This window comes from Marmota marmota, unplaced genomic scaffold (genome assembly GCF_001458135.2).
Source record: "Marmota marmota marmota unplaced genomic scaffold, marMar, whole genome shotgun sequence".
NCBI classification, from domain to species: domain Eukaryota; kingdom Metazoa; phylum Chordata; class Mammalia; order Rodentia; family Sciuridae; genus Marmota; species Marmota marmota.
In genome coordinates, this window is record NW_026000171.1 from 1,785,874 (window position 1) to 1,808,760 (window position 22,887).

The 22,887-nt window shown below is 49.5% G+C and overlaps 4 protein-coding genes across 9 annotated transcripts in view; 1 reads left to right on the top strand and 3 right to left on the bottom strand.

The window, feature by feature from the left end:
- The window catches only part of Lrrc23 (leucine rich repeat containing 23), a 31,295-nt gene extending 29,763 nt beyond the window's left edge, over positions 1 to 1,532 (bottom strand). The window contains exon 1 of one of the 2 annotated variants that reach the window (XM_048787588.1): positions 1,265 to 1,532. In XM_048787588.1, coding sequence (XP_048643545.1) covers positions 1,265 to 1,374 — 110 coding nt within the window. In that variant the 5' untranslated portion in view covers positions 1,375 to 1,532. The remainder of the gene's footprint in view (positions 1 to 1,264) is intronic. The other variant, XM_048787584.1, reaches the window with a different exon arrangement.
- Positions 1,533 to 1,574: 42 nt separating this feature from the next.
- On the top strand, positions 1,575 to 4,322 carry Spsb2 (splA/ryanodine receptor domain and SOCS box containing 2). Of its 3 annotated transcripts, none has more exons than XM_048787591.1 (3): positions 1,575 to 1,695; positions 2,208 to 2,955; positions 3,994 to 4,322. In XM_048787591.1, exons 2-3 carry the CDS (start codon positions 2,292 to 2,294, stop codon positions 4,119 to 4,121), a joined length of 792 nt encoding a protein of 263 aa, XP_048643548.1. In that variant the 5' UTR covers positions 1,575 to 1,695; positions 2,208 to 2,291; the 3' UTR covers positions 4,122 to 4,322. The 3 variants fall into 3 exon arrangements, with proteins under 3 accessions (XP_048643548.1, XP_015356157.1, XP_048643547.1); XM_015500671.2 differs by lacking the exon at positions 1,575 to 1,695 and adding an exon at positions 1,785 to 1,916; XM_048787590.1 differs by lacking the exon at positions 1,575 to 1,695 and adding an exon at positions 1,817 to 2,058.
- Positions 4,323 to 4,461: 139 nt separating this feature from the next.
- Positions 4,462 to 7,732, bottom strand: Tpi1 (triosephosphate isomerase 1). Its single transcript, XM_015500672.2, has 7 exons — positions 7,492 to 7,732; positions 6,213 to 6,336; positions 6,008 to 6,092; positions 5,802 to 5,934; positions 5,450 to 5,535; positions 5,150 to 5,237; positions 4,462 to 5,025 (listed from the first exon to the last, which is right to left on the bottom strand). Exons 1-7 carry the CDS (start codon positions 7,715 to 7,717, stop codon positions 4,907 to 4,909), a joined length of 861 nt encoding a protein of 286 aa, XP_015356158.1. The 5' UTR covers positions 7,718 to 7,732; the 3' UTR covers positions 4,462 to 4,906.
- An 803-nt stretch (positions 7,733 to 8,535) lies between these two features.
- Usp5 (ubiquitin specific peptidase 5) lies at positions 8,536 to 22,519 on the bottom strand. Of its 3 annotated transcripts, none has more exons than XM_015500675.2 (20): positions 22,322 to 22,519; positions 19,139 to 19,264; positions 18,689 to 18,755; positions 18,370 to 18,503; positions 18,073 to 18,218; positions 17,627 to 17,811; positions 17,095 to 17,189; positions 16,049 to 16,242; positions 15,261 to 15,332; positions 14,631 to 14,718; positions 14,382 to 14,507; positions 13,486 to 13,639; positions 13,222 to 13,396; positions 12,536 to 12,624; positions 11,477 to 11,599; positions 10,770 to 10,913; positions 10,543 to 10,688; positions 10,174 to 10,327; positions 9,799 to 9,883; positions 8,536 to 9,179 (listed from the first exon to the last, which is right to left on the bottom strand). In XM_015500675.2, exons 1-20 carry the CDS (start codon positions 22,430 to 22,432, stop codon positions 9,086 to 9,088), a joined length of 2,508 nt encoding a protein of 835 aa, XP_015356161.1. In that variant the 5' UTR covers positions 22,433 to 22,519; the 3' UTR covers positions 8,536 to 9,085. The 3 variants fall into 3 exon arrangements, with proteins under 3 accessions (XP_015356161.1, XP_015356160.1, XP_048643549.1); XM_015500674.2 differs by having other exon boundaries at positions 11,408 to 11,599; XM_048787592.1 differs by having other exon boundaries at positions 11,408 to 11,599; positions 19,139 to 19,308; positions 22,322 to 22,461.
- Between the last annotated feature and the right edge of the window lie 368 nt (positions 22,520 to 22,887).

Below are 22,887 nucleotides of genomic sequence, written 5' to 3' on the forward strand. Positions count from 1 at the left end.
GAGATATATATATGGGTGGGGGTGGCTGGGGATGTAGCTCAGTGGTAGAGTGATGGATTCAATCCCAGTTACCAGAAATTAAGCATAGTAGACCCTTTTCTCCCTATGTTCTTCTCCTGCTTATCTCCTAAGGTGGCTTTCCATTACTGGCCTGTCCTATAGGATAACATTTACTTTCCTAACTGCTTGACCCCTACTTGGGGTCCTTTTTTACTCCTACTTTCTTTATATCTCCATCAGTTCACTTATTACCTGATAAACTGTTTTACAAATAGTTTGTATCCTTTTGGAAGATTCATTGCTTAATCTCTAGTGCTTTTAATACAAATAATTAAGTTTGAAACAGAAACCATTCTAAGTGCTTTACATTTATATCAGCTCATTGCCTCCTCACTATATCTATGCAATAAATACTCTTATTATCTCTGACATAGAGAAAGAAACAGGCACAGGGAGGTGAAGTAATTTCCTCAAGGTTGCATGCATATTGGCCTTCAGGTACTCATGCCCAGTTTGTCTCCAAAGTTGACTTCATTTTTGGTGGAAAGGATTGAACCCAGGTGTGTTCTACCACTGAGCTACAAGCCCAGCCCTCATTTTTTATTTTAAGACAGGATCTTACTAAATTGCCCAGACTGGCCTTGAACTTAGGATCCTCCTGCCTCAGCCTCCAGAACTGCTGTGCCACCACACTAGACAACAGTTGGCATATTTCATGCTCTATTATATTGCCTGTGTATAGAGTGGGCACTCAGTAAGTGTTAAGTAACCAATAGTTATGCTCAGTGAGTACACACCACACCCCAGGCTCTGTGCTAAATGCTTTATTTAGATTATAACTTAAGACCAGTGTCTTAAACCCGGTAAGATGAGCTGGGTTGTGGCTCAGGAGTGCTGAGTGCTCCCCTAAGCACGTGTGAGGCACTGGTTTTGATCCTAAGCACCACATAAAGATAACTAAACAAACAAACAAAAGTATTGTGTCCATCTACAACTAAAACAAACAAGCAAACCTATAAGGTGTCAGCGCGCCAGTAATTCCAGCTACTCAGGAAATGGAGAAGAATCCCTTCAGCCTGGGCAATATAACAAGACCACATATTGGGGAAAAAAAAGTAGCCATTACCCTCTACCCAATGAGACCCACAACCCTGGAAGGGATTGGCGTCCCGGATGAAGAACGGCATGAAACCCATTTTGACATCTACAACCTTGAGTCCGAACAGAGTTCAGAACCTCAGATAAAAGCACAAGTTTGACTCACAATTTGGGGCAGAAAGAGAGCAGCCCTGGAAGACTGACCCAGAATCGCAGGGAAATGGAAACAATGCAGGCAAGATGGAAGACCTTCCTTGGCCCCATGCCCTGTATCATAAACTCTGGGCTCAGGAGTTGGTTGGTTGCTCAGGCGGCTCAAAGGTCTTCATTGGGGAGAACACATCCACAGAGATCCCAAGGTGATGATGTCATCAAAAGATTAATTCTGAGCTGGGACCCTGAGGGCAGATTCTGTAGCGGCGATGGAAGGGTTAACAGCTCTGCACGTCCTACCCACGGAGACAAGGCCTTGGGGCGGGTCGTGGCTCGGGCAGGTGACTAGAAGTTGGTTAACCGCCTCGAGTGTGCTCCACAGGAACCGGGAATAGGGCGCGCCCTTTACCACAGCAACCCAATTGGTGTTAACCTCCCAGTGAGGTACTCTGGGGGCGTGGCCTGGGTGGGCGTGACGTGGGTGGCGACGAGAGGGTTAACCGCCCCAGAGGCCCCCCCTGGGGGCGGGGCGCGAGGCTCGCGTGTCCTATAGTGGTAGGGTCCAAAGGCGGAAGCGGACGGCTGTCCGCTCCCAGGCAACGGGGCTTCTTTTGGCTGGTTTCATCCCGATGCCCCGCAACTTCCCGGTTGGGAAGTCGAGCGAGGTTCGGGGTCGGGGTCGGAGGCAGGAGTAGGGGCGGTAGTGGGGACGGGGTCGGGGACTCTGTGTAGGCAAGAAGGACAGCCTATTGTGAGGTCCGGAGGGGGCGAACTCGAGTGTCTTGGGCGACCCAGCACAGAGCGAAGGCAGGGTGATGGGCCCTGGAGCTTTGGGGGTGCCGGGAGAGAGGAGCCGGCCAGTCGGCATGCGTGGTGAAAGGATGGGGTGCCCGGGTGAGGACCACCCATCCAGAATACCGCACTTCATATCCCTTTCTCTCCCAACTCCCCTCCAGGTCATTCCCAATCTGGAACTCAACTTTGAGAAGAGAGACTCCCCAGCAAGACTGTTTCGGGGCGTCCTCCAGCTGCTCACCTCCATGGGCCAGACGGCCCTGGCAGGGGGCAGCAACAGCACCCCCACCTCGCAGGCTCTGTATCCTGACCTTTCTTGTCCCGAGGGCTTGGAAGAGCTCCTGTCTGCTTCCGCTCCTGACCTGGGGGCCCAACGGCGCCATGGCTGGAACCCCAAGGACTGCTCAGAGAACATCGAGGTCAAAGAAGGGGGGTTATGCTTTGAGCGGCGACCCGTGGCCCAGAGCACTGATGGGGTCCGGGGAAAGAGGGGCTACTCCAGAGGCCTGCACGCCTGGGAGATCAGCTGGCCCCCGGAACAGAGGGGCACACACGCGGTAGTGGGCGTGGCCACGGCCCTCGCCCCACTGCAGGCAGACCACTATGCGGCGCTGCTGGGCAGCAACAGCGAGTCATGGGGCTGGGACATTGGGAGGGGGAAGCTGTACCATCAGAGTAAGGGGCCTGAGGCCCCCCAGTATCCAGCGGGACCTCAGGGTGAGCAGCTGGAGGTGCCAGAGAGGCTGCTGGTGGTTCTGGACATGGAGGAGGGAACTCTGGGCTACGCTATTGGGGGAACATATCTGGGGCCAGCCTTCCGCGGACTGAAGGGCAGGACCCTCTACCCAGCTGTAAGCGCTGTTTGGGGCCAGTGCCAGGTCCGCATCCGCTACCTGGGCGAAAGGAGAGGTGAGGCCGGGGGTGTGGGGAAGAAAAGAATTGTCACTAGTGGCAGTGATTTGGAATGGACCCTCAATGCTGGACAAGAGCAGAGGCTTTCATTTGACCTGTCTCCTATCCTTACTCAGTTCCAGGAATGGCTGAGGTTCTTCAAGCTGTTATCTAATTTACTTGGAGGCAAAACTGAGGCTTGGGAACAACTTGCTCATATTCTCTTGGTGAACCCTCAGAATGGAGGGAGGCTCTTGGGAGATATCAACCCTTGAGCAAGATGGGCAAAGGGTTAAATGGGTCCTGGGCTGGGTTTACAGGTCCAGAAAAGTACTGGCAGTGCCGGGTACCAAGAGTGTGTATCAGATTTCCTGGGCTCTGACCCGTACGTGCCACATACCTACTTCCTTTTCCTGTCAAATCCCAGGATGGGGGCCTTTGGGGCCCTGATCATGGCTTTGGGTGGGGCTGCAAGGGAGGAGCCTCCTTGGGAACCAAATGGGACCAGTACTGGGAGTTGGCTCTGAAGTTGCAGTCTTCAGCAGAGGGCTGGTGCCTGTCCTCCTGTTACCCATGCTGAGCCACACAGTGGAGCAGGCCCATCCTTCCTTTCATTTCCTCACCCCAGCTCCAAGGCCCCTCTTTTCTTTTTTTTTTTTAATATTTATTTTTTAGTTGTCAGTGGACACAACATCTTTATTTTTATGTGGTGCTGAGATCGAACCCAGCGCCCCACGCATGCCAGGAGAGTGCGTTACTGCTTGAGCCACATTCCCATCCCCTCCAAGGCCCCTCCTGAATCAAAGCCTGGGCCACCTCCACCACTAATGGGCCCATATTGGCCTATTGCTTAGAGGGCTTTAGCTAGAGCTTCAGTCCAGCTCTTTCAAGATAATCTCAGCTGTGAAATCAATTGTGATGCCTTAGATCTCCCTCAGCCAAGGTGGAGTCAGGTGTACAGCAAGAAAGAAGGGAGGCTGGGTAAGATCCTGTAGTTTGAAGATGTCTGGCTGGTGGCTGAACCCCTATTTACCTTCTCCTTCTTCTCTCTCCCAGCGGAACCACACTCCCTTCTGCATCTGAGCCGCTTGTGTGTGCGCCACGCCCTGGGGGATACCCGGCTGGGCCAGGTGTCTGCTCTGCCCTTGCCCCCATCCATGAAGCGCTACCTGCTCTACCAGTGAACCTGGGATACCAGACTGTGCTGGAGCCACTGAGGGCCTAGACCAGCAGTGAGGTTGGGTCCCTCCCCCAATTCAAGCTCTGGGGAGCTCCACAAGTCTCAGTGCTACCCAAAACAGTGTGGCAGAGAATTTTCAAGGCTGTGGCAGCCTGGTACATAAGACATTTTTTTAAAGTAAAAATACTAAGAGATGTGTTGTTATGGAAACCTGTTAATGGGGTTTTTTTGTTTGCCTTTTTAAACAAGGGTAGTCTGTGACTACCTCAAAAAGCCCATTGTGAGTTCCGGAGAGGTCCTCAAAAAGGAAAAAGATTTACAGTGAAGGAGAACAAACCGCAGACTTAGTGCCAGATGTTTTATTTTCCTTACATGTGCGAAAGCTCACATACACAACACACAGGAATTGGCACCATGGGAGAGGGAGCATCCCTGGCCTCTGAGGGGAGAATATTGGCCTTGGTGTGAGAAGGGAAAGGAACATGGTTTCTCTCTCTTGCTCTCACCAGGGCCTGAGGGGACCCATGAGCGAGCTCCATTCCTTCTACCTCTCAGTTGAGGAGAAGCCACCTTGGTGACATGTTTAGTTCTAACCATTATAGTAAGTGGTGGATTAACCTGGTTCCAACCATCACAGGGGAAAGGTGTAAATGGTAAAGGAAGGTACAGTGGATTAGGCCTTGAGAGGAGGCAGATGACAACATCAGAAGCATGTGAAGGGTGAGGGCAGTTACTTGGCTTCTGGACTACCTAATCCCTGGCTTAGCGGGAAGAACAGATTGATGGCACTTATTGTTTGGCATTGATGATGTCCACAAATTCGGGCTTGAGGGAAGCACCACCCACGAGGAAGCCATCCACATCAGGCTGGCTGGCTAGCTCTTTGCAGGTTGCCCCAGTCACAGAACCTGGGGAGGAGGTAGAAAGAGGGTTTTGTCAGGGATGAGATGAATATACTCCATCCCTACCTCCATGTCTATAGTGGCTCAGCCTACTTGATAGGATTCACAAGCTAGAGCCAAACCAACTTACCTCCATAAATGATGCGAGTGCTCTGAGCCACTGCATCAGAAACGTTGGACTTGAGCCATCCCCGAAGTTTCTCATGTACTTCCTGGGCCTAAAACAAGAAGGCAGTCTAAGAAAGACCCTTTCTGCCTTTTAAAGAGGAAATCACTGGCACCAATGGAGAGAGAGTGTGTCAAGGCAAGAGCCCTGGAATCTGAGGCAGAATACTAAGGCTCCAAAACCAGCCAAGCCCTGGAATGGATGCCCTTGGACAAGTCACTGTGTTTTGGGGTTTGGGAAGCCAGGACTCCTGGGCTCAGATACCTGTTGGGGTGTTGCAGTCTTGCCAGTACCAATGGCCCACACAGGCTCATAGGCCAGGACGACCTTGTTCCAGTCCTTCACATTATCTGCAGGACACAGATCACAGAGGGAAGGGTGAACAAGGAGCTATATAGCCAATTTCCACAGAGTGTTAAGAATGATGATGGCCTACTGCCCCCTGGTGGCATCTATACATTCTGCAAGAGCAGAAGTGATTAGCTTGAAAGGAACTCCACCTTTCTTTGCTGCATGGGGATCAAGGCAGTCTGCAGGGCTTCTGACACCACCCCCCCCCCCCTTGGCCCCATTTGTGGCCCTGGCTAGGTTCAAAGGTCCCTTTCTCCGGAGATACCTGCGATGACCTTGGTCTGTTCGAAAACAACCTTCTCTGTGATGCCAGCTTCCCTCTCATCTAGCTTCTCCCCAATGCAGGCGATCACTCCGAGTCCCTCTGCTAGGGCATGGGCCACTTTCTGCCCAATCAGCTGTTGAGGAACAGACTTGGTGAGACACCCTTCTTGGAATAAGCATCTCTTATCTCTTCTCATGATTACTAACCTCATCTGACTCCCCAAAGACGTGCCTCCTCTCCGAGTGCCCCAGGACTACCCACGTGGCTCCACAGTCTTTGATCATGCCAGGGCTAAGGGAAGAGAGAAAGCTCAAGTTTAGCAGGAAGCACACCCTGTACCTTTCCCCTCCATGAAAAATGTGAGTGAAAGGTTCCCCACCACTTCTCTCTCCATCTCCATCTCCATCTCACCTGATCTCCCCAGTGAAGGCCCCATTAGTCACTTTGTAGCAGTTCTGCGCAGCCACAGCAATCTTAGGATCTAGTTTCTGCCGGGCGAAGTCGATGTAGGCAGTGGGGGGTGCACAAACCACCTCTGAGGATGAGATGTTGGCATACCCAGATGAGACCAAAGGAAGCCTTCATTCTCCAGACTTCCTATCCAGTGTCTGGCAGCCCTCTAGCCTTCAACTTTCTTGGTTTTGCTTTCCTTCCCCTTTAACCCCAGCAAGATGACCTTTTGTCCACTTCCCAGCCTAGGCTTTCACCCAACTCCTGGAGACTTCCAAGTATCCCTTCCAGGCTACAGCCCTCACCCTGCCCTCTGCTCTTTTAACAGCTGTGGCTCCAATTTCCTCGGGTTATTCTGGGCATGAGTACCTCCCAGACTCAGCATTCTCTGGTGGCCAATCCTGCCTCCTTTCTAAAATAGCTTATCCTCACTAAAAAAAAAAAAAAAAAAAGAAAGGGGGCCAACTCTTGGGCTTGTTTTGGCGTCTTTAGGGAAATAATCGAGAAGGTGATGTCCCTTTGATCAGATCTGTGGTCTGATGATTTAGGTGGGTGGGAGGGAAGTATGGAGGATAGCACTCTGCCTGTGGTGGCAGGGAGCTGAGCGGCTCATAGCGGCCTTGCGCTTTCTCGTTTCCAGGTTGGGGAAAGCTGTAGGATCGCTCATTTACAAATGGCTCAGCTTGTTAGGCATCTACCCAGTTCCTTCCATAGAAGGCAGTAGTCACCCAGTGCCGACCGCTCAGGGGCCCAGCCCGGCGGGGCGCTGGGGAGGAGTCATGGGCTACGTGCGGAGGCGCACGGAACCGGTTGCCGAAGGGGCAGGTAGTTGGAGGCCGCGGGTAACTAGGAGACCGCGCAAGCTCAGCCTCCACCCCCACACTCTGGCGGTGCTGTACCCCGCTTCTCCGGATCGCCCACAGAGGCTCAGGCTCGGCTCCTACCCTGGCTCAAGGCTGGTGCAAACCCAATCCACGCCCAGGGGCCATCTTCCTCCCGGGGGACCCAATAATTCCTTTCCCGCCCCCACCAGGCTAGAGCACCATTAAATGCCCTTCTTTCCACGTCCACACATCTCCGGTACTGCGGTTGCAGGGCCACTTCTCAGACACGCAACGACCCTTGTACTTCAGCCCTGCATCCAGGTCCACGCGGTTACCAGGACTCGGGGAGCTCGGGAGAGGGCGCTGCCACGCCCGACACTCTCCACCAGTCCCAACGGTCCCCAAGGAGGGCTCACCGGTGTCGGCGGGCACCTTGGCCGCATTCAGGGTACAGATGAGTTCCCCCAGACACTTCTTCCGCCCGTTCATTTTCCAGTTGCCCCCCACGAAGAATTTCCTGGAGGGCGCCATGGTGCTGGTGCCGGCACACTGAAGGTCAGTATCAGCGCGCAGCCGCGGCCACTGCCCGCTTATATATACTGCTGTGAAGCAGAACTCCGCCTCCTCCCCGCCCTCAGCCATGATTAGCCCGGCCCCCTGCCTAAGCGGCCTCGCCACCAGCCCAATCCCCCAACCGCCCAGTGTTGCAAAGTTCTGACGTTCCCCCCTTTCTTGTAGCAACGTTCTAGGGGTGTCCGAGGGATCAGTCGTTCTTAATTGTCTGATTTGTAGAAGTGAAAACTGTGAGACCCTGCGCTCAGGAAAACTCTCTTCATAACTTCAGCCCCCCAGAGAGGGTTCAGATGGGGTTAGCTGAGCAACTTGGACTTAGACCAGATCGCTCACTAGGACTGAGCGCTGAGGGAATGTCTCTCAGAGCCCCCTTCCCCCATCGGAGTTACCTACATCTCTGATGGCTAAGCAGACACCCTTGATCTAACCCACAATTGCTGGGAAAATACTAGGTTCAGTAGGAGGATCAGCTCATATCATCAGCTGTGCAGACAAGAGGTACTTCAGAAATCTGAAGCCAGTTAATACCCCCACCTCACCCCTGGGCGTCCCACTTTTTGCTTCAGTTGGCCAAGGCCTGAATAGAACTGTAGAGGTCCAGTAGCCACCTCAGACTTCTGGGGAAATACTTAGGCCTCTTCCTATATGACTGCCATAAGGAAGGGCTCTTTACCCCTATTTTTCCTTTGTGTTCTGCATTTTTTTTTTTTTTTGGTCACTTTATTATAGTTCCCCACCTCACATTCAATTTTCCAAGAATTTTAAAGCTAGTGACAAGTAGAAAAATGTCTAGGAGTTGGGGAGGAGCAAGAGTTTCTGAATCTGGTCCCCTGGACAATCATCTTCCCCAGCAAGATAAGTCTCTCCCAAGGTAACAAACAGGACAGTTTAGCCATTGTATTTTTATTCACATCGTGTATTTTGGCATTTTTCAGAGGACAGGGAAGAGACAGGGTGGGGGAAAGACTGAGGCAGGAGGGCAAGGGGGAGTCCCCATTTCCCTCATATCCCTCCTTGCCCAACCACACAGGAGAAAACACATAGGAGGGGAGGCACAGGTGCTCCCCTCCCCTAGAAGAGGATGCACAAAGCTACACCCACTCGCAGACACAAATAAGACCCCTCCCCTACACCAGGGGCTGGGCAGGATTACACAGAAGTAGAGCACTGTGGATTGAAGGGGCGGGGGAAGCCAACAGTCTCCTTACAGTCAGGTGGTCAGCCCCCTCCTGTCCCCTTCCCACTCTATCCCCAAAGTCTATCGAATGCCCCTCTGTTTTGCTTGGCCATTCTCCTATGGCCTCCAGCTTCTTCCCTGCTGCTGGGGACAAAAAGAAAAAGGGTACAGAGCAGGGGGCTGAAGTTATCCCTCAGCCCCTGTCCCTCATACCAGGTGGTTTGTCCCCTGCCTTCAGTGGTAAGGGGTGAGAGCAGGTTTTAGCTGGTCACTCTCTGGTAGAAGTAGATATAGCCCAGGTCCTTGGGTGGCTTCTCAGAGGCACACACTTTCTGATCATTGTAGATCACCCATCTGATGGGGTAGGAGAAGGGACACAATAGATGAACAAACCGGGCACTCCAAGTTGCATCAACTTCATCTCTCAGCCATGGCATCTGGAGGTAATCCTGGAGCAAGGCTCCCAACATTCTCTGCCTGGATCTCCATATCTATTGTCCAGCTGTTACTAGTTTGAAGGGAGCTTCCCAATCTCATAACAAGGGTCATTTCCTCTATTTGGTATATTCAGCTCCTCTAGTCTCCTTTTAACCCCCACCCCAATTCCTATGAGGCAGGGGGTCAGAAAACTTTCTCTAAGCCAGGCAGTCAATATTTTTGGTTCTGCAGGTCACCTAATCTCTGATACAACCACTCAATTTTCCTGCTGCCATATGAAAATGGCCACAGGCAGTAATACATAAAAAAGCACATTAGCTATGTCTAGTTAAACTTCATTTATACAAGCAGGTGGCCTGATTTAGCCCATGGACTGCAGTTTGCTTATCTCTGACAAAAGACATTCTCTCCATCTCAGGTGTATTCATGCCCCCTCAGAGAATCCTTTACCTCTCCCATATACATGCTAGGGATTTCCAGGTTATCCTTCCTCATTCCCATCACCACTTCTCCATTCACACTGCCAGCCCCTCACCTGCCTTCCTTCTTGATGTGGCAGACGTAGTGACCACACATGGTAGAGGTGCCCATGTGACTAATGAAGGCAAAAAGCTGATACTCTAAGGAAGAAGATAGAAGGCAGAAGAGAAATAGGACCGTGACCCTTGGCAGTCCAAAGATATATATAACAGATCAAATTCAGGACAGGAGTTTTAGGGGATATGGGGTGTATCCTGGGCCAGAGTCTATCTCGGCCTCCTGGAATCCCACCCTCATAAATTTCTTTAATGGAAAGAAGCTTCTGACCCCTTGGATCTAAGGAAAGCAGAGCTGCCTTAGAATGAGGAACCTGGTATAGCAGAGTGGCTAGTTTCCACCAAGGTTTGTCCTGTTTCCTGGGAATACTCACTTCCAGGACCATCCCGGACTTTGGGTCCCACTGGCACAGACTCAGAGATGGAGTCAGCAGCTGAGCGGCCCTCCGAGATGTCCATGGCAGCTTCTGCATCCAGGTCATCAATGTGACTGAAGATCCAGTCCACAGCCCGTTCTAAACTGTTGTTCTTGGAGAGGAGGGAAGTGTTATTTTTCCTAAAAAGTTCTGGGGCAAGGATACCAACAGTGAGGGGAAGCCTTAGTTCCTACTTTGCAGCCACACAAGAGGGCACCCAGCCTTGGCTGCATTACACTTGTCCTTGGTCCTATTCGACAAGTATGAACTTCAATCCCACCACTTTGTCCACAGAGACTCCAAGTTTTTAGCTAGAACAGTCCATACCGTGGCCCGCAGAGCTTTCAGGGCCTGGTCCCTTGAGAAGCCCATAGAGACAATGGTGGTCACACAGTCCTCTGGTGGGGGATCAACTGCTGCACTTGTGGAGCCAGGCCCACTGGAGCCAGGCAAGATGAGAGGGTTTGCAAAATCTGTGAATGTGAAGGGGTTGAAGTTTCTGGGGGAGGATGGAGGTCCTACCCTGCCACCCAACCATGTACCCACCGGTCTACCTGGATCATCCATGTGTGACATGACCCAGTTCATGGCGGCCTCAGCCCCACTATTGCCCGTGTAGTAGACAGCTTTGCGGCAGGCATCCATAGGAAAGCCCATTTCCACCAACTGTATGATAACCGATTCGTCCAACATGGGTGCTGCAGTGGGGAATGGTGGGCTCAGTAATCTGACTTCTTAGGCCACTGTTTCTATTTGCCCCTCTTCCCTCCCACACATCAGGCCCCTAGTGTTCTCCCAATCAATCATTCCATGTATTTTTCTTCCATGGACTGGTACCTGATCCCAAAACTAAAATGACTACACAATATAATGTGGGCCTGGTATCTCAAAGACTATTGATTTCCTGCCCATTCTCACAGAATGGGTACCATTTCTGGAGCATGATTTCCCCACCCTACTAAAACCAAGGAGGTAACAAGAGCAGAAAAACAATCAGTGCTATTGCCATTCACAATGAATGAGGATGTGGCTGGGAGTGCTCCAGTCAGTTTCCATGTCCATCCAAAGAGGGCAGAAGAATTATGAAAGGGAGGACAGGAGAAACACAAAGGACAGGGCCAGGGGAGGCAGGCAGAGAAGCCCCCCAACAATCAGCAAGGTAGAGAGACAGGCAGGAAGAAGAGTCACTAACATGTTGGAGAGGAGAAGTGAGGGGAGCAGAAGGAGTCTTCGTCTTCGTTGCCATAGAAACCAAGGCTACCTTTGGGCTCATCCGGAGTGACCAGGGGTGGGGCAATGTCAGGCAGCTCCTCCTCTCCTGGCTGCAGCCCTGTACCCCTCAATTGGGAGATGTCTAGCTCCTCTGGCATCTCAATGGACACATCTACAATTAGAAGGGCAAGGAAAGGACCACCTCAGCAGCTCCTTGAGGCTCACTTGTAAAGGCACTTTGGAACTCGCAAACCCCTGCCCATATCCTGGAATTACTCTGAAATGAGGGACTGCTAAAAGCAGTACCAACTTTGGAATTGCAATGTAACATAAATACTAGTGAGTCCAGGAGTCGGGAGAGCTGGATTCTAGTCCTAGATCTACCACTGTGACTAGAGACAAGGCAGGGGCTCTGGCTTGTGAGACAAAATGACTGTACTGCTGTGGGTCTTAACTTCTTTATCTAAAAACTGAAGGTAAACCAGCAGTCTTCAAGTTATGGCAAGGGACCTGTAAGAGTCATGAGAATTAACTGTTTCAAGATTATCAAAATGAAAACATCTTATCAATTATAAGACCAAAACCAAAAAGAATCAATTTTTAGTTGTAAATCATAACTATGAAGTCAAAGTTGTATGTGTGTGTGTATGCACGCACAAGCGCAATACTAAGGATTACTCAGAGGTACTCTACTACTGAGCTACATACCCAACCCTTTTTATTTTTTAATTTTGAGACAGAATCTAAGTTGCCAAGGTTAGCCTCAAACTTGTTATTCTCCCACTTCAGCTTCCCTAAGTCAAGTTGCTGGGATTATAGGAGTGTACTACCAAATTACCATATTCAGCTAACTACTTTTTTTTTTTTGTGCAGTGCTAGGAATGGAACCCAGGACCTTGAGCATGCTAGGCAAGTCCTCTACCACTGAGCTACACCCCCAGCCCCAAATTAGTCTTTTAATAGTTTTAGTCAGTACTTTTCAAACTAAATACATTTTGAAATATCTAAGATAATTTTTTCCCCATTGAGAAATATTAGTTTATATGTACTAAGGTCCTTTCTTTCTCTAGCATTTTCTCCTTCACCACCCTCATACCAGCCACCATACCCAGTTTCTTGGGCACCCAGTCTAAGCCGAAGGTGAACTTCTTGATCTGGATGACCAGGTAGTCAGGGAATGAGGCAAACCGTGTGGTCCTAAGGAAGAGAGAATATGATGGAACCCAGAGACCCCAGGGCTCTCCCCTCTTGAAACTCCTACCTTGGGGCTTGGCCTCTCCTGAATAGAGTCCCAGAAAATGTTCCACACTCCTCCTCCTCCCCTAGGCAGGCATCTGGTTCCAGCAACAAAGGAACTGTAGAAGCCAGAAGGAGGGCTGTTTTGTTGGCAAGTGCAGCAAAGGCCTGGGGGCTGAATCCCTGAGACTGAAGCATTCCTTTAATCTTAGGCTTGTGTCAGAGACCATTTGCTGGAAGTCCAAATTCTGCCCAGAGCTGATACTAAGTGCCTGTGCTCTGCCATAACAGAGGAAGGAAATACAGAGAGGCCACACCGGAAAAAGACTCTACTAAGAAAGAAGAGGGACTAGTGGTACAGGATGAGGTAACAGAGTTCATCACCCATGTCTATCCTTGTCAGGATCTACTGGTTCCCTCAGGAGGGATCACTAATTCCTCAGATTCAATCCTGAGATCCAACCGTAAGGATTAAAAAATAGCCAAGAGGCAGATATATGTTTTTAGGAATTACTCTGCCACAGGCCTGCAGCCTAAGCCCAGGCTAAAAGGACTTACTTGACAGCTACTGACTTGGCCTGCAAGGCCGTGCTCCAGAAGTCATCCACCTGCTCAGGAGCCCCATAGGCCTCCAGGCAGGAGCTGAAGGGCACCTGAGCACGAACCAGTTCTGGCAATGGCACCTTCTCCTCTTCAGCTTGCCGCTTCTTCTCCTCATACTCTAGAAGCTCCTCTGGTGAAGAGAATCAGATAGTGGGTTCTTAGAGAATGCTGCCTCTTTACCTTCATCTATATTAAGGCCTAGCAGAACAAGCAACCCACCTTTGTTAAGGGCTGCATCCATGGGCACGGGCAGCTGCATGATGTAGTCAACTCGCTGGGTGTACTTAACCTTCTCTGTGGCCAGGCACTTGATCTTTTCCTCCACCAAGAAGCGGAACACTTCATTAGGATTTTCAGAGCTCCGGCAATTCCTCTATGAGAAAAAGGCAGGGTAGGGAGGTGTGGGGAGCCAAGGAACAGAACAACCTTGGTTAACTGGGAGAGGGAAATGGATGGAAGATGACTATTTGCGGGCATGGGGATGCAAAAGGAGAGTAAAAGCCTCCCTTAATTAAACATCTTCTTGACCCAATTCTGACCCCATCATAGCATTGTGGGACTGTATTGGAAGGTGCTTATATTTTTCTTTTTGTGGTACTAGGGACTGAACCTAGGGGCACTCTACTGCTAAGTTATGTCCCTACCCTTGTTTATTTATGAGACAGAGTCTCACTAAGTTGCTGATGCTGGCCTTGAGATCTTCCTGCCTCAGCCTTGCTGCATTGCTGTGATTACAGGTGTGAGTCACAACTCCCAGCTAGGTGCTTATTCTGTCATTTTCTTTTCTTCTTTTTTGCAATGCTGGGGATTGAACCCAGCTAGGCAAGGGCTCTACCACTGAGCAATATCTGTAGCCTGCTTGGGCCATTTTCTTTGGGTCTATCCTCAATTAGACTACAAGCCCATCAAGGGTAAGGATTATCACTTGTCTTGACTATTCTCCTTAGGAACAAACACTACTCATAGGGCAGGCTCAGTGCAAGATTGTCAGGTTACAGGGATAAGACTGGGTTGATGTGGACAAAGGAAAGGATGGGCAAGAGGGAGTGAGAGTGAACTGAAGGCAGAGTGAAGGAATGTGAAGTGTGGACCCTTTGCCATCTTTCAGCCCTTACCTCCACCATGTTGATAAGGTGAAGGAAAAATTCCTGGGCATCCTGCTGCCGATTGGTGGAGAACTCAGGGTGGCCCTTGCCAATGAGGGCCTTGAACATCCGAGGGGCAATGCCATCTTGAACTTCCTAGGAAGAGCCAGGACAGGGACTGAGCTGGGGCTGAGGCCTTCAAGTGGCCTTCTTTAGACATCTCCTAAACTTATTTCCCCCAAATTCCAGATCCTGAAAGTGATAAAATCCCAAACTTACCTTTTGTTCTGGCACCTGCTCCCCATCACCAGACTCTGGTGCTGGCTTGGAATACTCTCCCGAAAGAAGGCCATGGCCCAACTTGGCCCTGTGTTAATAGCCAAGGAAACCATTTAGCTTCAGTCAACTGGAGGTTCTCACAGCTATCTTTATCTTTTCCTCCCCAATTCAACCCTGCTCATGGACTTCCTTAGACAACTCTCAAAAATGTGGGGAAAAAAAAAATGCATAGGAATCCAGCTCAAGGCAGACAACATGTTCAAAAGCAGTCACCCAAAACCTTTTACTATCTAGAGGCTCAACTGCTGCCCACCCTAGATGGTCACAGAAGAGAAAGAAGGCATATTGGCCAGGCATGGTGGTACATGCCTGTAATCCCAACAACTTGGGAAGCTAAGGCAGGATGATTTCAAGTTCAAAACCAACCTCAGTGACTTAGTAAGGCCTTAAGCAAATCAGTAAGACCCTGCCTCAAATAAATAATAAAAAAGGCTGGGGGTGTGGCTTAGTGGTAAAGTACCCCTGAGTTTAAAGCCCAGTACTAAAAAATTAAAAAAGCAAGCAAGCAAGCAAGCAGGCACATAGGCTGAGACTCTCAAATGCCTTTATACGTAGGACCTGACTACATACACCTGGGTGCTGAAGTCCTGGGTAGGGTCTGTCGGGGCATTCTGGAAGATCTTCTCCAGCTTATCCACGTACCTAAGGGTCAAAGGAAGATAACTGGAGGGACATCTAACCCAAGCATTGAAGAAAAGGGAAGGGAACAATTTATCTATTAATTCTATGAACAGGCTCAACCCAAAGTGGGGAATTACTGTGGTTAATTCCCCAGCAACTTGTCCATTCTCCCTTTCTCAACTAAATCAGCATGAGTGTCCTCCAAGGTACTCTTCCCTGCCTCCTCCCTGAGATAAAGCCAGGGAAGGGAGAAGACAGCCTGGAATTAGGATAGAGTTTATATTCTATTGGACAGAACTTGTCAACACATTCTAAGCTCTCACATTCTGTTTCCCAATTAGATAGTAAACTTGTTTATGCTAAGAATCTGCCTTTCTTCTACATTAATGTCTTAAGCTCTCCTCTCTCCCCCCGAAGTACTACATGTCCATGTTAGGTGTTCATCTGATGTCACTGCCTAAAATAAAGATCACCTGGCTAACCCTTCAGGCCATCAGAAGGCCACGAGGGCCCTGGGATTTGGTGTTCTACACTATCAGTAATGGATGTGTGTGTTGGGGCAGTTCTAAAACTTGCTCTCCTCACAGCACACCACCAATAGAAACTATTTAAGACTGAGATCAAATACACAGGTACTGAGGGCAGCTGAAGAAGAATATGCCCAGAGGTTAGTAACCAGGAGAAGAGTTGGGGATGTTAAGCAAACGGGTCAGTAGTGGGGAAAGGGAACCACTCACTTCCTCTGGAAGTCAGGGATGCTGAAGAGCACCTGGACCACTGAGTTGAGGTAGCAACTGTTACCCAGATTCCGGATGCCTGTGTAGCCGGGCCCAAAGAGGGGCTTAAGCGGCACACCTGACTCCTGGATCAGCTCCCATTCACCAATCCGCTGGTTCATATCTATCTCCAACTCAGTCATCGTCTTGTCCGTCTATATGGGAAGTGACACTTTAGACCAGATGAGAACTCAGCCCTGTATTTTTTTATACTGATCTCTCAGAGTTTAGGATGACACCCAGCTATAACCCAGAATTATTGGAATTATGGACTTCATCAGGGAGGCATGTTGAGTTATCAACCAATCCAAGTTTTGGAAGGCCACAGGTAACAATCCCTGGGGCTGTCATCAGACCTCTGCTTGAATGAGAGAATGAAATGAGTAAGACTCCTTCTATCTAAAATGGTTTTTCCATTCTAAAGTTACTCCTACTTGCCCTTCAGATTGTCATTTGAGGAGCACATCTTTAGGGAGAGGGAAATATCCCTTGATTCCCTAGACTATGCCAAGTTCCCTTGCTCTAAAGTATTGCAGTATACTACCCTCACTTCTCATTCACAGTTTAATTATTCACTTATTTGTGTATGTAACTAATGCCTACCTTTCCTTCTGGAATATAAATCTATGAAAACTTGGACCACATTTGTATCATCATAGTGACTAGCACATAGTAACTACTCAGTAGCATTCACAGAATAACTAGATTGTAATGCATTCCATTGTTGTCATGTATTTTAAATAAATAAATAAATAAAAAACTAAATAATTCTAGAAGGTTCTTCAAGGGGCTAGGGATATAGCTCAGTGGTAAAGCACTTGCCTAGCATGTGCGAGGACCTGGACTCAATCCTCAGGACCAAAAAACAAAATAAATATATATATATAGAAAGTTCTTCCAGGGAAGCCCACATATATGGGGACTGGGTTAACTGTGGAAGCTCTGTCCAAAACCCCCCTCAGCCTCAGGCAGAAATTAAAAGAATCGGAAGCTAATGAGGATCTCACCTTCTGCATCTTCAGCATGTCAATGCCGAAGTGGGACAGGTGCTCAGCCAGGCTGGGGTCCAGGACCATATCATCCTCATCGTATGAATACACATCTAGAACAGAAGACAGACATGGAGTTAGGGGATGTGGATGAGGGTAGCGTGGCCACCCACCCCATCTCCTTTCCAGAGGGGCCTTGGTCAGATAGAAGGACAGTCTGTAAGGGTCACCCTCTTGGCTCCCAAGAATATTAGTGAGGTCACAAGTCTTTTTGGGATAAGCTGTCAGGATGATGGAGTGAAACAGGGTGAGGATTGAAATTAAGTGTGATTCTGGCTCTATTCCTGTAGCATAAGGTACTAGGATAAGTTTGGAAGAATAATCAATAAATAAAGACAGTTAACTTTAGGAAGCAGACTAGGATTTGTGAGGGAGTGTTGAAAATTTACAGTATTTTAATTTTTATAAAGAGAATGCATTTGTGCATTATTAATACCATACAAAATGAGTAACAATTGAAAAATTAAGTGTAGAAGGGGGAGAATAATACCAGCTCCATCAGGTGTGATGGTCCCCAGCTTGACAGCTAATGGGTAGCCTGTCTCCCTATAGTGCTCCACAGCATGGTTGTTGCCCCCACTGCCATCAAAGTAGCGTCGGCCACAGAGGATGGAGCCATCTGTCAGGTTGAGCCACAGGTTCTCTCTCATATCACACTTGGAGCACTTCCAGCCACTACCCAGGAAGAAGAAAGTTAGCTAAAATATGGGTCAGGGATACATGGGACTGGCAGGGAGAGAAGACTCTACAGGCTCCCTGTCAGTCCAAGAACCCACTCTTCTCCTTTGGATGTCTCCTGCTTTTTTTTTTCCACCGTCCCCCAAGTCTCCCTCCCTGTCCCACTCCCTAGCCTCTCTCCCACCAGATCCCCCAAAGGGTAGACTCTTTGCCCTTGCTCTGGGGGTTGTGCCCAGAGGTAGAGGGGCCAGGCCTCACCAGGGAGGGATCCGAGCAGGGTTGTCCAACTGCTTGAGGTTGAAGGCATGCTTAGATACCTGCCGAACTTCCCCATCCCAGGCCTGTACCTCCTGCTTTCGGGAGGCTGAGTCAGCTGAGAGTAGGGCCTCTACTGCACTGGTCACCTGGGTGAAGCAGAGGGTCAGACAATACCGAACCCCTGCCTGACATGCTGCTTTCCCACTTGGTCTTCAGCTTTGTCAGTGTTGCCCAAGCCACCACTACTCCAGCCCTTCTTGCCCTAGCATCTTTGGTGGGAAGGGAAGACATTCATACCCGATCTCTGACAATGTCAGGTAGCCCCCCCAACCCATCCCGGGCAATCTCCAGGTAATCTGGCAAAATGACAATCTTCACATCTTCGTCATATTCAAACTTCTCCTCGGTGAGGTCAAATCCGCCTTCAACACCTGGTGGGACAGGGAAAAAGAGGGAGAGTAGGGCAACCACTACAGGTCAATGCCCCTCCTTCAATACAGCACTTTACTTTGTCCCTTCCAGAGCTCTAGAGCCACTGTTCAGACCCAGGGCTTTCCTAGTACCACTGAGAGCATGAAAGACCAATTTGGGAGACTAGGACTGCAGTGGAGCTCACCAATAGCCAGCCGGGTAGGCTTCTTACGCGGTGGGTCACCAGTGCCTGCAGTAGTGTCCTCTTCTTTCTACAATGAAGGGCAAGGGCAGGATCAGCAATGAGCACCAGGGACAAAACAAATGGGGAAGATGGAGAGAATTTAGTGGTTAATCTCTGAATGGACTAAAGCTAAAAAACATCTGTGCTTTTTTTTTTTTTTTGTAAATATAAATGAACAGAATGCCTTTATTTTGTTTATTTTTATGTGGTGCTGAAGATCAAACCCAGTGCTTCATGCATGCTAGACAAGGTCTCTGCCACTGAGCTACAGTCCTAACCCATTTGTGCCAAGATTTAATGACATAAATAAAAGTAGGTGAAAGAGAGAAACTGAGGCCAACAGGGGGTCAGAATCAAACAGATTCAAAATGAATACCCTATGGAAAGTGTCTTATCCTAGCCTGGGCTTACCGGACGCCGGGTCCGACGGAGGTGTAGGTAGACGCGCTGGCCAGTCTTATTAAAATGTCTCTCCACATACTGTTTCCCAAAGCCCAGGAATGTGTTCATACAGATGTAGAGGCCACCCTCAGACTCCTGCAGGGCACGAGGCAAGGAAGGAAACACAAGGAGGATGAAGCCTGGCCAGGTGGGGAAACCAAGGACATGGAGTCAGAAAATGCTGGTTTCCAGAAAGGTTTCTATTTTCTTAATACTGTGGGGCCCTTGGCAACTTATTTAGCCTTTTAGGACTTTACGGGAGATGGCTGAGATTCTCCTCCATTTCCTTCTGTGACTGTGGTAACAGCCAACAAGGACACCAAGAAGCTGAGTAACATTTCTCAGGTACCATTGATCTTCCCTCCCCCCCCGCCTTTTTTTTTTTTTCTTTTTGGGTACTGGGGATTGAACTCAGGGGCACTCAACCACTGAGCCATATCCCATCCCCAGACCTATTTTGTATTTTATTTAGAGACAGGTTTTCATTAAATTGCTTAGTGCCTCACTTTTTTGAGGCTGGCTTTGAATTCATGATCCTCCGGCCTCAGCCTCCCAAGCCACTGGGATTACAAGTGTGTGCCACTTTGCCCAGCTTCCCTCTTTTTTTTTAAGTACCTTTATTTCATTTATTTATTTTTATTTTTTTATGTAGTGCTGAAGATCAAACCCAGTGCCTTCCATGTGCTAGGCAAGCACTCCACCACTGAGCTACAACCCTAGCCCCTCATCTGACCTCTTGCTCCCCCTTTGGGCTTTGGAGCCCAATAATCACACAGGATACCCTTCATCTCTTTCCTAGGGCCAAGAGTTCTAGAAAATAAATGGGGATCAAACAATGTAGGCTTCCAGGGCCAGGGATTATACTCAGAAGGAAAAGGGGTCCTTTTCTTGGGAAAGGAAAGATGTCAGATGCTGGGACACCACAACAAACTTTATCTGATCTCCATAACTTAGAAAACCTTTCAGACTGGAAAAGCAGAAATTCCAGCACAGAACAATACACCTGACCCTGAGTTTGCTAAGAGCCTAGACCTTTCCTTTCCCATACTGACTAGGAAAACTGAACACTGGTCCATACTGTTGAGTCCTTCCTTTCCTCTCCTGCTGAAGCCTGGCTCCAGGGAACCATGCCTTGTTTGAGATTCACAGCTAAACCTGAACCTGTCTAGTAATGCCAGGAAGTCCACCATTCTACAGCCACCAGCCCCCAACTCCTGCCCTCTGACCAATAAGATCCCCACTGAAATTCAACTTCCAACAACAAAGCCATCCCCTTCTGAGAACAATTTAGCAATACTTGCTGAAACAGCTAGAACACATACAACCCAAGAAGAACAAGAGAAGATAAGTGTCTACCCCTCAAAGCTGAGCAAGTCTACAAAGGCTTTTGTAAACAAGAGTGCTGGAGAAGGTGGGAAAGGGAACTGGAAAAAATCATGTCTTGTCTCAGTTACAAGTCTTTGAGCAACAGGCATCCTCTAGCTGAAATAAAATTTCTCTGCTCTGATATTAAAAAAAGGGCACTGTCTAAGTTTGTTCTTGGGCCCATCAATTGTTCTGTACCTCTTCCTACGATGCTATTACTGCAATGTTCATAAAACAAATAGAGCATCTCTAACAGGAAGGTCAGCTAAACCTTTTTATTATGATTTGAAGATAACCAAATATGCTAGAAGTTGGTTAGCAAACTAGGTCACACTGAAGATATTCTGACTTGGAATGAAAAAGGCAAAATATCAGAAAATTAGAAAAAAAAAACTTTTTTGTATTAAGCAAAGAAGTTACTAAGGAGAGAGAGAGAGAAAAGAGAATTAAGTATAAAGAGGGACCCACTGACTTCTACCATCTGCTGGTAATTAAGAAAAACCTTTCCCTCCTGGAAGGACAGTGGGAGCTCCTAAATGATTAAACTCTTCAGTTGGAAATAAAAGATGATGGTTTACCATGAATTGGGAACCCCGAAGCTCTGCTCCAAGCATCCTCTTTTACCTCTGCCAAACCCAGACTTCAGAGAAGCAGCACAATATCTGGCCGGGATCAAAATCCAGCAACCAAGCAAACCACAAATCACAGTGATGGTCGTGAACTGGGCCTCACATCATGCTGCTATACTCAGCACTGGTGATGCATTAATGAAGCCTTTCCACTCTGACTTGCAGTTTTCAAGCCATGAGCTGGTCTGGCTGAACACCCTGGGCAGGGCCCAGCAGTGGCTTAAGGGGAGGGGTGGTGAGGGGGGCGGATCCCAACCAAGCTGCTGCCCTCTCTGTTCAGGCCTGGAGGCTAGTCTCAGGTTGACGGTGACAGAGGAAGGCAGAATGGCAGGAAGGGAGGTAACGGGTGGGATCTTGCAAAACGTGAAGCACAGTGTGGGTGGCGGCTTTGTCTAAGTAGACAAGGGTGGGAGCAGGATGGGAAGGGGGCCCTAATATCCTCCAAGAAAGAAAGCATCCCTGTAGGAATACTTTAAAAGGGATTCTCTCAACTCCCTGTGATGGGCGGGGAGGGGGGAGGAGAGGGGGCTGCAGCCGTAGTTCACTTCAAAGGCGAAAGAACTAAAGCTTTCCTTTTTCCTCTCTTCCCTACCACCACTAATGACCCACCTCCCCGCCCCCTATCCATATTAGCCATGGTGGAGGCTAACTCCGTCTTCCTCAGAATCGGTTTTCTTCACAGCCCACTTCCAGACTATTAGACGCTTCCAACTGCAGTCCCCACCTTCTCAACCCCAACCCCGGCCCAGAACATCGGGAAGTCGCCCCCAGCCCTCCGACGTGAAACTACAAAACCCGGAGAGCCGTGCGCGACAGGCAGGGCCAACTCCCAGGCTTTCGCAAGGGGCCGATGGAGGATGTAGTCCGACCATTGGGTTGCAACCCTGGCTTAGAACGACAACGAGGACAGTGAGCAACTACAATGCCCACAGTGCTCCACGAGACCCGAAGCGGGCGAGGCGAGCACGGCGGCTTCCGGGGGCGGTAGTCACAGGACAGACCCATCTAATGAAAAGCAACGGCAAAGAGGAGCGTGGGAGACTACAAATCCCAGGGTGCATCGCAGGGAGGCGGTAGCGCAAGCCTTGCAGGCCCCGGCAGAATGACCAGGGCGATGGAAGGAAGTCGTGTTCTCTGCGGGTATGGGGAATGGGCTTACCGGCGTGTCGAAGGAGAAGGCGCACTCGTCTTTGTGGACCCGGTCTCCAGCCTTGGGGACCCGGATAGTCGGTAACACTGACAGCAGCGCCTCCTCACTCAGCTCCGCCATGACACCGGCAGCAGCTCCTCCACACACCACGGCTCCCACCGTTCCCAGTCCCCCACCCCTGCTCTCCCGTCCAATGAGCACTACTCGTTAGGTGCATGCGCTGAAGGCAAGACGCGCGAGAATGGCAGTTGGAGGCAGCCAGGCTGCTAGCGCTCCGCCCTCTGCCCTACTCTTGGCTAACGCCAATGAAAAGCGCTCCTAATGCAATTGATGGTCAAAAGGACCAATCCCACTCTTCCAGGGTAGGAGCGCATGTAGAGCAGCCAGGTGGTCTCCAGAGTTGCGACTGCTCGGACACAGGGACCCTTGCAGTTCCTTCGCGTGAAGAGCCGAAACCGACGGTTGTTTAAACCTCTCCACTTCTGAAACTTTCCTGGGGTTTCGTCCAATCGGAAAGTATAAGGGTGGTTGTTTTCTTGGTATTTGAACAGAAGGTCTCCAGTGAGGCGGAGTTT